General features: G+C 41.4%; 1 protein-coding gene across 21 annotated transcripts in view; it reads right to left on the bottom strand.

Moving 5' to 3' along the window:
* Positions 1 to 10696, bottom strand: part of C2CD5 (C2 calcium dependent domain containing 5) — a 71146-nt gene extending 60450 nt beyond the window's left edge. For 19 of the 21 annotated variants that reach the window (XM_074902297.1, XM_074902286.1, XM_074902292.1 and 16 more), the window contains exons 1-3: positions 10492 to 10696; positions 2895 to 2981; positions 866 to 1037 (exon numbers count right to left, since the gene is read on the bottom strand). In XM_074902297.1, the coding sequence (XP_074758398.1) occupies positions 866 to 1037; positions 2895 to 2981; positions 10492 to 10581 (349 nt within the window). In that variant the 5' untranslated portion in view covers positions 10582 to 10696. The remainder of the gene's footprint in view (positions 1 to 865; positions 1038 to 2894; positions 2982 to 10491) is intronic. The other 2 variants (XM_074902306.1, XM_074902307.1) reach the window with 1 other exon arrangement.
* Between the last annotated feature and the right edge of the window lie 4535 nt (positions 10697 to 15231).

The following is a 15231-nucleotide window of genomic DNA, read 5'->3' as shown; positions in this document are numbered from 1 at the left end:
CACCCCCAGCAGCGATCCTGACTGCACCAAAGATCCTGCCATGCCAATCGGAAAATGGAACTGAGAGAGCACATGTCTCCTTCATATACTGAGCATGACGTCACATGATATGGAATACTCCAGTGACCAACCCGGGCCTGGCCCTCCAGCTGTGCTCCCTCTCAGCCCAAGAAAAGCTAACTCTATCCTGGCCAAAACCAGGACATAAGGTCACTTAATTCACACAGGATAATGAACAAGGGTGGTAATGACAACTACACAGATGTTCTGCATTAAGGTATTAAAGCAGCAAGCTAATTGCTGTAAACTGACCTTGACTTTCTGGGACAAAAGCTGTGTTTCATTAAAGGCAAAAATATCATTAACTTCATTTTCTCACACCTTCAAGATATTCTGACAAAATCTACCTAGCACAAAGAGTACTTTCTACAGCAAAAAAGAATTTCACCCTGTACTTTATGTTGAAGATAGGTCACATCCTGTCCCTCCATTTCATCATCATAGGAAGGCACACCCTGAGTGACGTCAGCAAAAGCATATTCTTTTAGTAAACACATGGTAATTGGAAAAGTATGTTTGCGTCTTTTTTGTAAATCTGAATTTTGCAGTAACTATTTTAAATACCACGTGAAGATTTTTTTCACTTGTCACAAGTTCTATGAAAGGCGTTCTGCCAAGCACTAGTCTGAGCTACTACATGAGAAATTTTCTCATGCCAGAAATAAGGAAAAAAACACCAAAAAGTAGCTTTCCAGCTCCCAAGACTAAAATTATTACAAATTTCTGAAGACAGTTTCCAGAAATGAAGATTGTAAGAAGCAGATTACATCTCAAATATCATCATTTTTAAATTAGCAAATCTTACCATGAATGGTATCATAAATTGGAAACCATCCTGAAATAACTGTAGCTGCTTCACTATAGAGCAAAGGATCAATATCTATGTACACTTTGCCAATGGCATCATTAGCACTGTAGGTATCATGATCAAGAACTGTGATCTGGAGAGGTTCATCTTGTAGCTCTTCATCATCTACCTAGAAACAAATATTAAGATGGAATTTGAGTATTTTTAAAAAATGCAGGGAAACACTGCTGAAAAACAACTGCTAAAAAAGAGGAGACAGTTATGTACAGTGACCTGACACAGACAAATCTGTCATTTTAGCTTCCTGTATCTCAACATCATACTTAATTTATTTTGATTTTACCCTTCAGACCGGTGAGATCCTGGAACCAGAGTAATCACTGGGAGAAGAACAGAGAGGCAAGATTACAGGGATTACACATTTTAAAATTCCACGTGATTTAAGTCACATTCCCTAGATTGTCTACCCATCTCCACAATATACGTTTCATTAAAAAAAAAAAAAAAAAAGAAAGAAGATTTAAGAGAAAGCATCTTAGAGGACTATTAAATTCTGAAGTTAGGATTATTGGTGATCTCACCCTTCCACACTGGTCAGTGGTTTAAAAGAAGTCAAGACACTGTAAAAATTCAGTGTTGTCAGACATGTGCTTTCCTAAATAAATTCAGTAATCCATCTGCAGATACCTCAATTATTTTTTAGGACATACAAATATAGACATTCCCCAGCTTTTTGTGCTGACCACAACAAACCAAGGATCAGATTTGCTAAATGCAGTGGGATGACTCATGTAAGTGTTTGCAGAATTATAACATGTAGTTTTGCAAAAAGATCAAACTACACACACACACACACACAATGTCTTAAGCAGTTAGTGTTTCTCCACCCTCTGAAATGTGGAATTCCTTTTTTTTTCCCCAGTGTTGCTGTTTGGCTCTTTTCTTTCCCAAATCCACTTTTCCATGCTAAAAAGATAGAATTTTGAGATTTCTTTTAATGTAAAAAAAACCCTCCACACAGATCAGCTCTTTCCCCTCCCCAAAAAATGACAACAGGAACTGAAAGATAAAAAAAGAAAACTGATAGAATTTCAACACCACAAAGTACACCAAAGTACTACTTCCTTAATCAACATGGATTGCTGATTAAGAGATGCTCTTAAACAAGCATTCTGTATTAACAATCTGCCTCACTTTACTATTTTATATTCACTCTAAAATATTTCTAACATTTACAACTATTACATCACTCATTACATGTACGTATATTTACAACCATGTTTATACTGTGATATCATCTTACAACACTCTAAATGAACCAGTACTATATATTCCAATGTTTTAACAATTAATTTATTCTAAATACTATTACTTTGTTTTAAAAAAAGAAGTTACCAGAAAAAGAGGAATATTCAATATTATGCCCTGAACAAGTGTTTACATCAATGAATTAGACCCTGGAAGGCAACAAGCAATTACAGGAAAATGCTGAGTGCCCTCATTATTACATAAGGAAACAAAAAGAAAGTGTCTGGTAACTGTTGTCCAAGATCTTTATTTTGTCATTTTCTCATAGGAATTATCCATTTACTTCTTTGTCAAATGCCTTACTTTTTCAATCCAAAGTAACATTTCAAATACCAGTTAACTTTACTTACTCAAGATTACCCCTTTAAAAAAATACAAGCATACCCATACTAATACCTGAAAACCTAATCCATAATGCTATTTTTCCCCCACTTTAACCTCTACCTTTTTTTTTAGTATTACACAGAATAATACTTGAGCTGGCTCGAATCTGGCAAGCTTTTATCTTTAGAAAACAGCCCTAAAAAGCCAATGAGACACCTTCAGCAAACAAGGTCTCACTGTAGACAGGTTTGCTGAAAACACTTCATGTGTATTTAAACAGAAACACACTTCACTCCTTAAAACTCATTTTCTGCCTGAAATGAAATTATTTCATTAACGGCATCTAAACCAGAGTGTCTACACAGATACAGGCAAACTCTTAAAAAATACTTACTTCAAATTTGAACCACTCAGAATTCCACTGAGGATTAAGTGATTTGGGATACACATCTGTCTTAAATGTTGTATTTCCAAATTTTACCTAAAAATACAAGCATTCAGTTACTCACAATAAATATTAATAAATAAATTTAGAAACTCATTAAATCTACACATGCAAGTAATTTAATATACATATTTCAATAATATCAACAAATCCTTTTCAGTGAATGGCTTTTTTAATTGATTTACATAGATCAGTAAATAACTTTCCATGTATTAACAACAATAAATATCTCTCTCCCACTATTAAAATTGTTTCTTTTCCTCCTCAATCACTTCAGGTGTAAAAATACCACTTATATTGGCTATCCAAAGTCATCTGGTATAGTCTCTTTGCCTTCTGTTTAGAAATACTTTAAGTAAAAGTTTTCTGTCTAAATGTTTATAGTTTATGTCCTATTACTGTTCTGTCTAGAGTTCCTGAATCAGCTTTATTGACAATTTATAAAAGAAATATAGAAATAAAATGGTAACACTGGTAAATTTATTTCTTAAATTTAAGAAGCCTCCCCAGCCCAGTTACACACTAGAAAAGAACTGAAGCCGTCTCCGTTAACCACAATCTTGATATGATGGACACATTATCAGTAAATTCAGAGCAGCAAGGGGGAAGCACCTTACCAGTTTCTATTCCTTTCTGAAAATATGGAAAATTTCAGAAAGCATATAGACAAGAGGGTTACTTTTGGGACTACGTATCTATATACCACATATCTATATACATACCTATATATATATCTCTGTCATATCCAGTTACTGAAAATTAAATATTCTCCATACTATTATTGATGAATGCACCTCTAACCACATAATAGCCTATTTCAGGAATCTTCATTTGGTCTCCATAGAAGTCTATTTTCATGATGACCCCACTTGGTGATCTGTTGTGTGGGGATTTTTAAAAAAAAAAAAAAAAAATAAAGTGAAACAATTTCTGTGATGCTCCATAAATCAAGAAACCCTGCTGCACAATGCAAGAGCCTTTGTTTCACTGCAGCTTTCATTCTAAACAATTTACAAACACTCATAGTGCTCTGAATGTTGCCTCTCAAAATAATTAGTACTTCAACTCATACCAAGTACCTGATGGTACTTACAAATACCCAAAGTTATGGTTTTTTTAATCATTCAAGAGTCTTAAGAAAATAATGAGTGTGCTGATATTTAAAAAAAAAAAAAAAAAAAAAAAGAGTTGCAGTTAAAAACAGTTGTGGATTTTGAACGCTGCTTTCTTTTTAAGAATCTAAATGGATTTTGGAGACTAAATTTTGGCTTAGCTTCTGAAAACTGAATAGTAAGTCTTTGAACACTTTTGCTCAAGAAAGTATTCAGTAATATGGTGATTATTTTGCACAGGTGCGTACCCCAGCTCTAAAGAGATTCTGCACTTGCTTAAGTACACCTAGTTAATTTAAAAAGCTTAAAGTACTGCAGAACTAGACTGTGAGTTCACACTGAGCTCTGTATATAACCATACATACCTCAGTGAACAGAACTCTGTACAACATTTTAACTACCTTATATACCAGAAGATGCCAAGATTCAACAGCCCAGAGCTCCACCCAAGCTATTTTAAATGTTATCTAGGGCATAAACTAGTTCCCTTGGAGCTCCAGAAGTTTATAACTAAACTTCTCCAGTAGTCAAAGCTAGTTTATTAAAGCTAGTAGAGCACTACACTGATGTCCAATGTACAAACTCACAAGCACAATTATAGAAGAAACCCCTCACCCTCTTGCTACCAGGCTTCTGCCTGGTAGGGGAGGGGACCTAAGAAATGGGGGAAACTATGAACAGGTCCCTGGTCAAGGAGGCAGGAAAATCCCCTCCCGATCTCCTTCACCTCCCATAGTGCCCCTTCACAGCTGATATGGGGCCCTGGAACTTGTGAATGAAAGAGAAGGATGAGGAAAACGAGTCAAACATGGAGGAAGATGAAGGTCCACCAAAGCCAGGTAGCTCTAGGCCAGGTATTAAAATCTAGAAAGAGCCACAGGAGGATCATTGTAGTGGGTGACTCCATTCTGGGAGGTATCAAAGGCCCCATATGCATACCAGACCCACTTCATAGGGAAGTCTGCTGCCTCCCTAGGGCCCAGGTAAAGGACTTCATAGCAAAACTCCCCACTCCAGTGAGATCCAAGGACTACTACCTTCTCTTGGTTTTTCAGGTGGGTAGTGACAATATTACCAGGAGAAGTCCTAAAGCAATGAAGAGAGATTTCAGAGCCTTGGGGAAACTGGTTAAAGAGTCGGGGGCACAAATAGTGTTCTCCTCCATCCTTTCCGCTGGGGGTATGGATGAAGAAGATTACAGAACTCAACAGATGAACTTGTGACTCCAAGACTGGTGTTACCATCAGGCCTTTGGATTTTTCAGTCATGGGATCATACAGGATGCCAGACCTTTTGGCATTAGATAGGATGCACCTGTCCCAGAGTGGGAAAGGATGTTGGGGCAGGAGTTAGCTGGGCTCATTGACAGAGCTTTAAACTAGATTTGAAGGGGAAAGGGGATAAAACTGGAACTCCCAGATATAAGACCCAGGGTAGATTACCAGAGTTTGTGGGCTGTTGTACAAGCAATGACCCTCACCCTGCCATCTCAGTGGAGGCAAAGGATGGGGACATGCAGCACAACAAAGATGCAAGGGATACTGATGGATCAGTAACTGTGGTAACACCTGTGAAAGGTCAGGCTGGAATTAGGACCTCTAAATGCAAAAAGGTGGTGGGGACATCAGCCCATCTGAAGTGCATTTATACCAACTTACACAGCATGGGTAACAAACAGGAGGAGCTTGAAGCCATGATGGAACAGGAAAATTGATGTAGTGGCTATCACAGAAACATGGTGGGATGTCTGCCATGACTGGAGTGCACCAGTTGATGGCTACAAACTCTTTAGAAGGGATAGACAAGGAAGTAGAGATGGTGGGATAGCACTGTATGTTAGGGACTGTTAGGATTGCTCCGAGCACTCGTGAAGACAGGGTGGAATGTTTTTGTGTTAGAATCAGGGGGAAGGCCAACAGGGCAGATGTTGTAGTGGGAGTCTATTATAGGCCACCCACCCAGGACAGAGAGGTGGATGAAATATTCTATAAGCACTTAGGAGAAATCTCAGGATCATCTGCCCTTGTGCTTGTGGGAGACTTTAACTTCCCAGACATCTGCTAGAAATACAACACAGCAGTACAGGAGCAGTCCCAGAGATTCCTGGAATGTGTGGGAGACAACTTCCTGACACAGCTGGTGAGTGAACTGAAGAGAGAAGGTGCCCTGCTGGATCTCCTCTTTGTGAGCAGAGAAGGACTGGTGGATGATGTGGTGGTTGGAGGCCAGCTAGGGCACAGTGATCATGAAATAATAGAGGTCTCTATTCTTAGGGAGGCCAGGAGAGGGGACAGCAGAGCTGCCATCCTGGACTTCCAAAGGGCTGACTTTGATTTGTTTAGGCACCTGCTTGAAAGGATCCCTTGGGAGACGGTCCTGAAGGGTAGAGGGGTCCAGGAAGGCTGGGTGCTCTTTAAGAAGGAAGTGATAATGGCTCAGGAGCAGGCAGTCCCCAGGTGCTGTAAGAGAAGCTGGTGCCACAGAAGATGACCCTGGCTAAACAGGGAGCTTTGGCTGCAACTCAGGGAGAAAATGAGAGTTTACAGCCTTTGGAAGCAGGGACTAGCCACTCACAGTGATTACAAAGATGCTGTAAGGCTATGCAGGGCAGAAATCAGGAGGTCTAAAGCCCAACTGGAAATTAATCTGGGTTCAGCAATCAAGCACAAGAAATGTTTCCATAAGTATGTGAGCAGCAAAAGAAAGACCAGAGAGAGCCTCCATCCCCTAACAGACACAGGAGGAAACATGGTAACAAATGACGAGGAAAAGGCTGAGGGTGCTTAATGCCTTCTTTGCCTCAGTCTTTAATACCAAGACTAGTTGTACTGAGGGAATCCAGCCTCCTCAGCCAGGAGACAGAAACTGGGAGAACAACCACCCCACAATCCAGGAGGAGACAGTCAGTGACCTGCTGCATCACACAGACACACACCAGTCTATGGGACCAGATGGGATACACCTGAGGGTGCTGAAAGAGCTGGCTGGGGTGCTTGCCAAGCCACTTTCCATCATTTACCAGCAGTCCTGGCTGACTGGGGAGATCCTGACAGATTAGAAATTGGCCAATGTGATGCCCATCTATAAGAAGGGCTGGAAGGATGATCTGGAAAATTACAGGCCTGTCAGCTTGACTTCGGTGCCTGGGAAGCTGATGGAGCAGCTCATCCTGAGTACCATCACACAAGACATGCGGGACAACCAGATGATCAGGCCCAGTCAGCACGGGTTTATGAAAGGCAGGTCCTGCTTGACAAACCTGATCTCCTATGACAGGGCAGTCCCCTCAGTGGATGAGGGAAAGGCTGTGGATGCTGTCTACCTTGACTTTAGGAAGGCCTTTGACACCGTTTCTCACAGCATTCTCCTGGCAAAACTGACTGCTCATGGCTTGGATGGGCACATGTCCTGCTAGGTAAAAATCTGGCTGGACGGCCAGGCCCAAAGAGTTGTGGTGAATGGAGTTAAATCCAGTTGGCAGCCAGTCACGAGTGGTGTCCCCCAGGGCTCGGTTTTGGGGCTGTTCCTGTTTAACATCTTCATTGATGATCTAGACGAGGGGATCGAGTGCACTCTCAGTCAGTTTGCAGATGACACCAAGTTGGGTGGAAGTGTTGGTCTGCTCGAGGGTAGGGAGGCTCTGCAGAGAGACCTGGACAGGCTGGAGTGATGGGCTGAGCCCGGCTGGAGGAGTTTCAATAAGGCCAAATGCCGGGGGCTGCCCTTGGGCCACAACAACCCCCAGCAGCGCTACAGGCTTGGGGAGGAGTGGCTGGAGAGCTGCCAGTCAGAGAGGGACCTGGGGGGGTTGATTGACAGCCTGCTGAACAGGAGCCAGCAGTGTGCCCAGGTGGCCAAGAAGGCCAATGGCATCCTGGCTTGTGTCAGCAATAGCGTGACCAGCAGGGACAGGGAAGGGATCTTACCCCTGGACTCAGCACTGGTGAGGCCGCACCTTGATTACTGGGTTCAGTTTTGTTCCCCTCACTACAAAAAGGACATTGAATGACTCGAGTGTGTCCAGAGAAGGGCAACGAAGCTGGTGCAGGGTCTGGAGCACAGGTCGTATGAGGAGTGGCTGAGGGAACTGGGGTTGTTTAGTCTGGAGAAGAGGAGGCTGAGGGGAGACCTTATCACCCTCTACAGCTACCTGAAAGGAGGGTTCAGAGAGCTGGGGATGAGTCTCTTTGACCAAGTAGTAAGCAACGGGACAAGAGGTAATGGCCTCAAATTGCACCAGAAAAGGTTTAGACTAGATATTAGGAAGCATTTATTTATACAAGGGGTTGTTAGGTGTTGGAATCTGCAGGGCAATGGTGGAGTCCCCACCCCTGGAGGTGTTTGTTGGGTTGACATAGTTGAGAACAGTCAGTGTGAGGTTAATGGTTGGAGGACTAGGTGATCTTCATGGTCTTTTCCAACGTAGATGATTCTGTAATTCTGTGAAATTGTGCTAATTTGCTCCAGATCATACATGCTGTCAAAGTCCAAGTTATGCATAATCTGAGCCAAGTAAGAGCTCTAAAGTCTTTTCTAATTTTCTTTTCTAATTCTAGATTTATATTAGAAAATTTAACAAGGAAATTAAAGGCTAGAAATCAACTAATACCTTAACATTACTTCAGCTTTTGATTTTTAAGTGAAAATGTTTTGTGTTTTCAGCAACCTTACACTAAAAAATAAAACAACTCTTTCAAGCTCAATTTATTTTGAAATAAATCTCACCTGCTGCCTTGCCTACTCCACATGTGGAAAGGGCAGTTCCCACAGTCCGTCTAAGTAACAATCTTAAAACCAAGGCCCCATCTACATATTTCTTTAGCCTTATTTGTGTCAAGGCATTCATGAACTGTACATGAAGCCAGCAAAGCAAACTGATATTTATGAAAAAACATATTCTCCTTTTTTACTATGCCTGTCTTTAACCAGATGAATTTCCAAACCTATTTTGCTACACAGCTGCTCAGACAGCAGGGTTGGCGCAGATGGATTAGGGTTGGGAATAAGTGACTTGCAGTAGAGAAGCTGTTTCTCCTCAAGGTAACATAAAAGCACACCAAATGAAACTCAGCAGTGAACTGTATTTCCTACTCCTGTTTTCCCTGTCGCATCAAGTTGCTGTAGGCTATTAATCACATTTAAAACTACAAAATAAATGTTTATTAAAGTTGACTGATGAAACAGCTGAAACCAAACACTGAAATATTGTTAAATGATTGTTATTCATGAAATAAAATAGAACAGTGTACTATTTCAGCTCCATTGAAAAGCATGTGAGAAATAAATTTTCACTTTATTACCAATTTACTGTCCCACTAAGCAATGCACTTAGTGTCTAATGTCAATCAAATTTTTAAGCACCAAACCAAATCAGGCCTTATATATCCAAAATCTGTTTTGATATTATGAGACTTTTCAATTTATACACTTCTAGAAAGACATTCTGTCTTCCTACCTTACTTACAGTACTGTGCCAACCTCAATGACTATTTTGGTACAAGCAGGCATTTATATAGCATTCCATTTTAAACACCTCTTTGCTTTTTCTGAGAGTATGATTTCTGAATCTATGGAATGTTACTAAAATAAGTTCTAAGTTATTCATACTGGAAATAATGAATCATAAAATAGAAGGATCACGTCAACTTATTTATAATCTCTTCCTGAGATATACCCTATATTTTGGTGCGAGTGATTTGCACATGTAAACAATGCGTCCAATAAAAATCCTCTTCGAAAATATTTTAGTATTCCAGATACTTTAAACAGAAATATGAGTATTGGCCTTAAAAGTAAAGCCTGTATAACTCTGCGCTTCCTTCAGAGATACAAATGACTTAAACAGGCTTTTACTACCTCTCCATCCTGCTTACAATACGTCTGCCGAACCCCGAATGGACTCCATCTGGCTGCCATACCAACAGGAGCCATTCATTAAGCTAAGAGAAATCGAAAAAGAGCAGAGTACTTATAAAACGTCAGTCAAATTCTACAAGGCTCAGCTAAAAACCAAGAGTAAAGCAGCAACTGCTTTAGAAACATCCCCGCGGACACGGGCTGCGGGCGCTCCTTGCCGTTCCCGCAGCACCCCTGCAGGCTCGCTCGCCCGCTCGCCGGGCGCTGGCCGGGGCCTGCCCGCCCTCCTCGAGCCGAAGCCTGAAGCCAAAAGAATGGCTCCCCGCCCCAGCCCAGCGGGGAGGGCCGTGGCCGGCAGCGCCCGAAGCAGCGCTCCGCGGCGGCGGGCGTAGCGGCAGCGGTACCTATCACCGCGGCCAGCCGGCGGGGGCTCCCGCGCCCGGGGAGCGCCCCAGCGGGACCCAGCAGGTGCCTGCGCCGCGCGGGCCCAGCAGCAGGTGCGCGGGCGCCAGCCGGCGGGGCTCCCCTTCTTCCCTCCCCGCCCGCCCGGGGCGCAGCGCCCCTCCCCTCGGGCAAACCTCCACAAAGGCGTCAGTCAGGTCACTAGCGCGGTCCATCACCGGCAAATGGCGCCCTGCCACAATTTTGACCTTCAGCTTTCCCGGCATCTTCCTCTTTCTCCTCCCACGGGCTGCAGGGAAAAAACAGCTCGCGTCCCATGGAGCAGAACGGCACAGGGGAGGCGGGCGGTGGTGGGAGAGAGGGCGCACATGCGCCGCAGCAGGCACCGGTCTGCGGCTGCGTACCCGCGCCTGTCGCCGGGATCCGTTGGCGTCGGGGAGGGAACGGCCGCTGGGCGCATGCGCTACGTACTGGGTCACCGCTGCGAGCGGCTGATAAAGCGGGAGTAGGGAGGGGGGGACAGGCTGGGGCTGTTTTGCGCCCCTTTTTCTTCCATCTGGCGGCAGGGCTTGGGGGAACCCCGCTGCGCAGCTTGGTCCTGCCCATGTGGGATGCAGGATCCCCTGTATCGTGTCTCCCCCTAGCTAAGATGGCGTTGTGGGTACGGAGGCCCTGCTGTAAGCCAAGCGCCCCATTTGTGATGGGTTGCAGGCCCTTGTCTGTTGGCGCTCCAGTGGCTCGGGCCTTCTGTGCTTCCAGCCTTCCCCGAGGAAGGAGCTGATGCAGTCTCGGGCTTGAGGGCCCATTAAAGAGGTTTGGAACATGTGTGTGTTTCCAGGCACTCAGTGGGAGAGTCCTTCCAGTGGATTTAAACCAAGTCCCATGGGTTTGAGGTTTTTTCTTAATCAAAGACAAATATTTTTGGTATTTGAGGGATTATGAATAGATTAAATGGAATTTAGTTATCAGAAATAGACTTTCAGATGGTGCTTGTAGCCAGGTTTTGACTCTTTGATGCCTGAAAAGCTCCTTTTTTAGGAAATAGTGCTGTAGAGGCTTGACACAAACCAAAGGAGTGGGGCTGGTCAGGAGCCACATCAGGTGTGTGCCTGCAGGTGGGAATCTGGGAGTATGAAACCGGGTTGCATGTCATCTGTGAGGTGTAGACTGTCCTGCTAGAGTGGCGGTGAACAGGCATATAAAAGACCCCTTGTGTTTGAGTCCCCAGATGTTGAGCCAAATAGTAGATCTGGTTGGCTATTTTCTTCCTTATCTTACAAAAAGACTAAATAATATTATGGGCTGCAGTCTGGTACTGCTAACACAAACCATACAAATGGAATGTGTGTGGCATAGCAAATTAATGTGCATCATATCCAAGTAAATTACAAACAAGCTAGATGCATTTTTCTTCCTCATCCATCCCTGTTTGAGTGGAGTACTGGAATGAGACTGTTCCCCAGGCAAAATAGTAGTAAAGAGCAAAGACCCAGGAAGGGAATCAAAACCAGAAAAAAACATTAGCGTTCAGGTTTTTGTTTAGACCAGAAATGTGCTTTTTGAATGGGATCTCCTGGTGTCACCAGTTTAAATATTGTTTTGGCTCATAATTGAGTGGTTACAGAGCATAAGAATTGAATCTTTCATTTGGATAAGACTGAACTGAAAAGCGTAAGTTAGCAATACATTAAATACATTCTAGCTGTTTAAGGGTGTTTGGGCTGTAGCAGCAAATGGAAGGTAGCATGATAAACCCCCTGAATTGCATATGGTATGGGTGTTAGGTCCTCAGCACTTTCACCCTAAAGATGGGCTTGTTAATATAGCCATTCCTATGTCTTAACTTCTCTTCATTAGAGTAGAAAACTACCAGAAGATGGGACTACAAAAACCCCATTCTCTGTCCATGTTAGATACAGCATTGTTTGGCCTTCATTAACTGGTGGTGTACTGCTTTATAGCCCAAGATTTAGGGGGTGTAAAATAAATTCTTGAGTACAAACAAGTAAAAATAATGTAAGAGTTAACTTTGTCATATGTTCTTTTTTTCTGGCTAAACACCTGTTTCTTTGCTTCTTTTACTAGCTAAATTACAATGCAACAATTATTAGGAAGCACTGTGTGGTTATTGTGATTTTACAGCATGTCTTGTGATATGTAGAAAACTTTCATCTTATCATGAATCCTTGAAAAAAGTTCTTTAATTTGGAAGAGGAATTTCTAGCCCATCGAACAAAAGATTGAAACTGTCTTTACATTATAATCGAAAGGACACAAACATAGTTTAGTTCTGTATGTAGTGATGGGTAGGTAGCTCTAACAAACCTGTTTGTGATGCCAGGGTCTTTCTAAACCCCTCTTTAGTCACTGAACGCAGCAAACAAAACCGGAGCTCTTTATTGTTCACCAAAGATTGGACAATGTGCCTGACTAACGGCCAGTTAATACAGTGAATACCTGGCTAAATGTACTGCCTTGTTACATGCAATAGCTACAGTTTGGGACAATCCTTAAACAATTCAGACATTGTTTCAGATGCTTGCTGAAACATTTAAGAAAACATGTAACTCTGTAATCTCTTCAAGGCAGGTTCTTGTAAACCTGCAGCACTCCTGTCTCTTAAAGACATCTCTAATTTTCCTAAACAATCCACCTCAACACTTCCTATTCTCAAACTTCTGAAAAAAGATTTTTCTAAAGTTAAAACTGGGGAGGCGGCGGGGAGGGGAGGAGCGGTGAGGGTCTGGTGAAATGCAAGTCTGTTCTTGTTTTATCCGCTAAATCTAGAGAATAGATTATCCCTTTAGAAATGGGATTAGACTGGTAGTAACTGCTACGTATTTTTCTAGGTAACCTGTTTTTGTTGTTTAATTTATAGTATCTGAGCCAATAGGAACCCCAGCTTAATAAAAAGCCTGCACTGATTTCACTTGTGGACTCCCATCCTCTTACTTTATGAGAGAGAAGAAAGAATTGTTCCCTTTAATCATGCAAAGTTGTTCATGGATATTTTTTTTATGGACTAAGAATCTAATTTTTTTATTTGCTTGTTTGAAATAAGTAACTTTAATTTTTCCAATAAGTAACTTTAGTTTTTCCATTCTTTCTTCATAGGTCTTTTTCATGCCTCTAAACATTCTTTTTAATGTCTCCGGATGACTCTCTAATCAGGCCATATTTTTCTTGAAGTATAGTATCTCAAATAGGAAATAAAGTTCCAGAGAAGCTTTACCAGTGTTGCCTAGTGAACATCTCTGGGATTGTGAAATACAGGGATTAATGCAATGTATATTTCTTTCTCAAAAAAAATTCTAAGAATCCAGCTTTTCAGTGGAAGATTTTAGTAGTCAGAGGACCAGAAACAAGAAAAACACCTGTTTTAGAAACCAGTTCCAATCTGTTTCTTAGATACTTGGAAGAATCAAATAGATATGATTTAATTCATTAAGAAAACTGCTTGGTGTATTATACCTGTCTTAGGGCTGAGAACTTTCGATACTGGCAGAATGAGACTTTTCATTAATCAGCATGTTACTTAACATATTTCATTCCAATAGTATTCCAGTTCTCTAGGGCCAGCAGGGACTTGAGGAAAGTGAAAGTTATAAGGAACTCGGTTGAAAGTTTAGTCAAAGCCCTAGAATTATGTAAACTCTTTGAGGCATCTAAAATTTCCCTCTGTTATAGGCAAATTATGTTCAATGTAATGGATGTACCTGAAACCAAAACTATAACATGTACTTTCTCAGTAATATACATGCCAAAAGTTCGCAGAAAATGTTAAGACATGTATTTTCATCATAAGGAAAAAACTACATGTGACATCTGACTTTGCACTTTAGTATCCACTTTGTGTCTTGCTGAGTTTTTTCCTTTCTGCTTATAAGTGATGCTTTAGCAGGTTGTCACAATAGAAGTGGTGTTTCAGCAACAAGTATGAGATGCTTAAAGAACAGTGTTATCTTATTTGAACAGGTACTGTCATGTATTAAATGGCATTGTAACCCAACTATACAAACCAAGAATATCGCTAATTATAATATTAAAGACATCTTATGTGGAATAATGGGTGAATAAAAACAGGAGAGATTTGTATGGGGACACAGGGAGATTTTACCATCTAAATGTGAAGATTCATATATCCCTTCTTTTTCCAGTTGTTGTAAGTATGATAGAATTTTGTTTTGTGTTTTGTTTTCTGCTTAACTGCTAGCTCACTGTATGCTTAGGTTTCCAACAAACAGAGATTTCCTTTGTGATAGACATGCATGTTGAACCCTTAGTTTAAAAATTAACTTGAAAGAAAAGATTTTCCCTGTAACTTCAATCTGCTGACCCATCACTTCAGGGTAGGTTTCAATTATATTAGCCTACTAGCCTTCTTCAAGATACAGATTAGAAGGTGGTGGTCACCTCAGGTAACACATGACCTGAGATGTGGTGGGCTGTGTCTTAACCATGGGGAAAAGTGCTTTTTGATTATAATGTCTTGAGCTGATTTGAACAAAAAGGAATGAAGAGGTTTTTTGGGGGGGGTTTAGTTTGTTGAAATGCACCAAAGATACTTTGTATCTGGTTTTCCTTATTAGCATACACAGAAGACACTGGCTCCTGTGATAAGTAGTCTTTGAAACAGGAGTTTTTATTAACTCTTACCAACAAAGAAAAGTCTGCAGTACCAGTTTTTGGTTTCTGTAAAAATCACAATATTTCTTTATAAAACTACATGTTTCAAAGCAGTCTGGATGAAATCTACAGGACACTGATCCAAAAATATTTTTAATAAGGCTCAGAGGGGTCCTATATCCAGAGTGACATATATGTCCTTAGTAAACGACCCCTGCATCCCAGAAAAAAAAAAAAAAAACAAAAAAACAACAAACAACCAAAAACCAAAAATGAACAAACAAGAAAAC

Source organism: Athene noctua, chromosome 3 (assembly GCF_965140245.1).
Source record: "Athene noctua chromosome 3, bAthNoc1.hap1.1, whole genome shotgun sequence".
Taxonomy (NCBI): Eukaryota; Metazoa; Chordata; class Aves; order Strigiformes; family Strigidae; genus Athene; species Athene noctua.
Note: the sequence above shows the minus strand (reverse complement) of the source record. Positions and strands in the feature narration are given on the sequence as shown.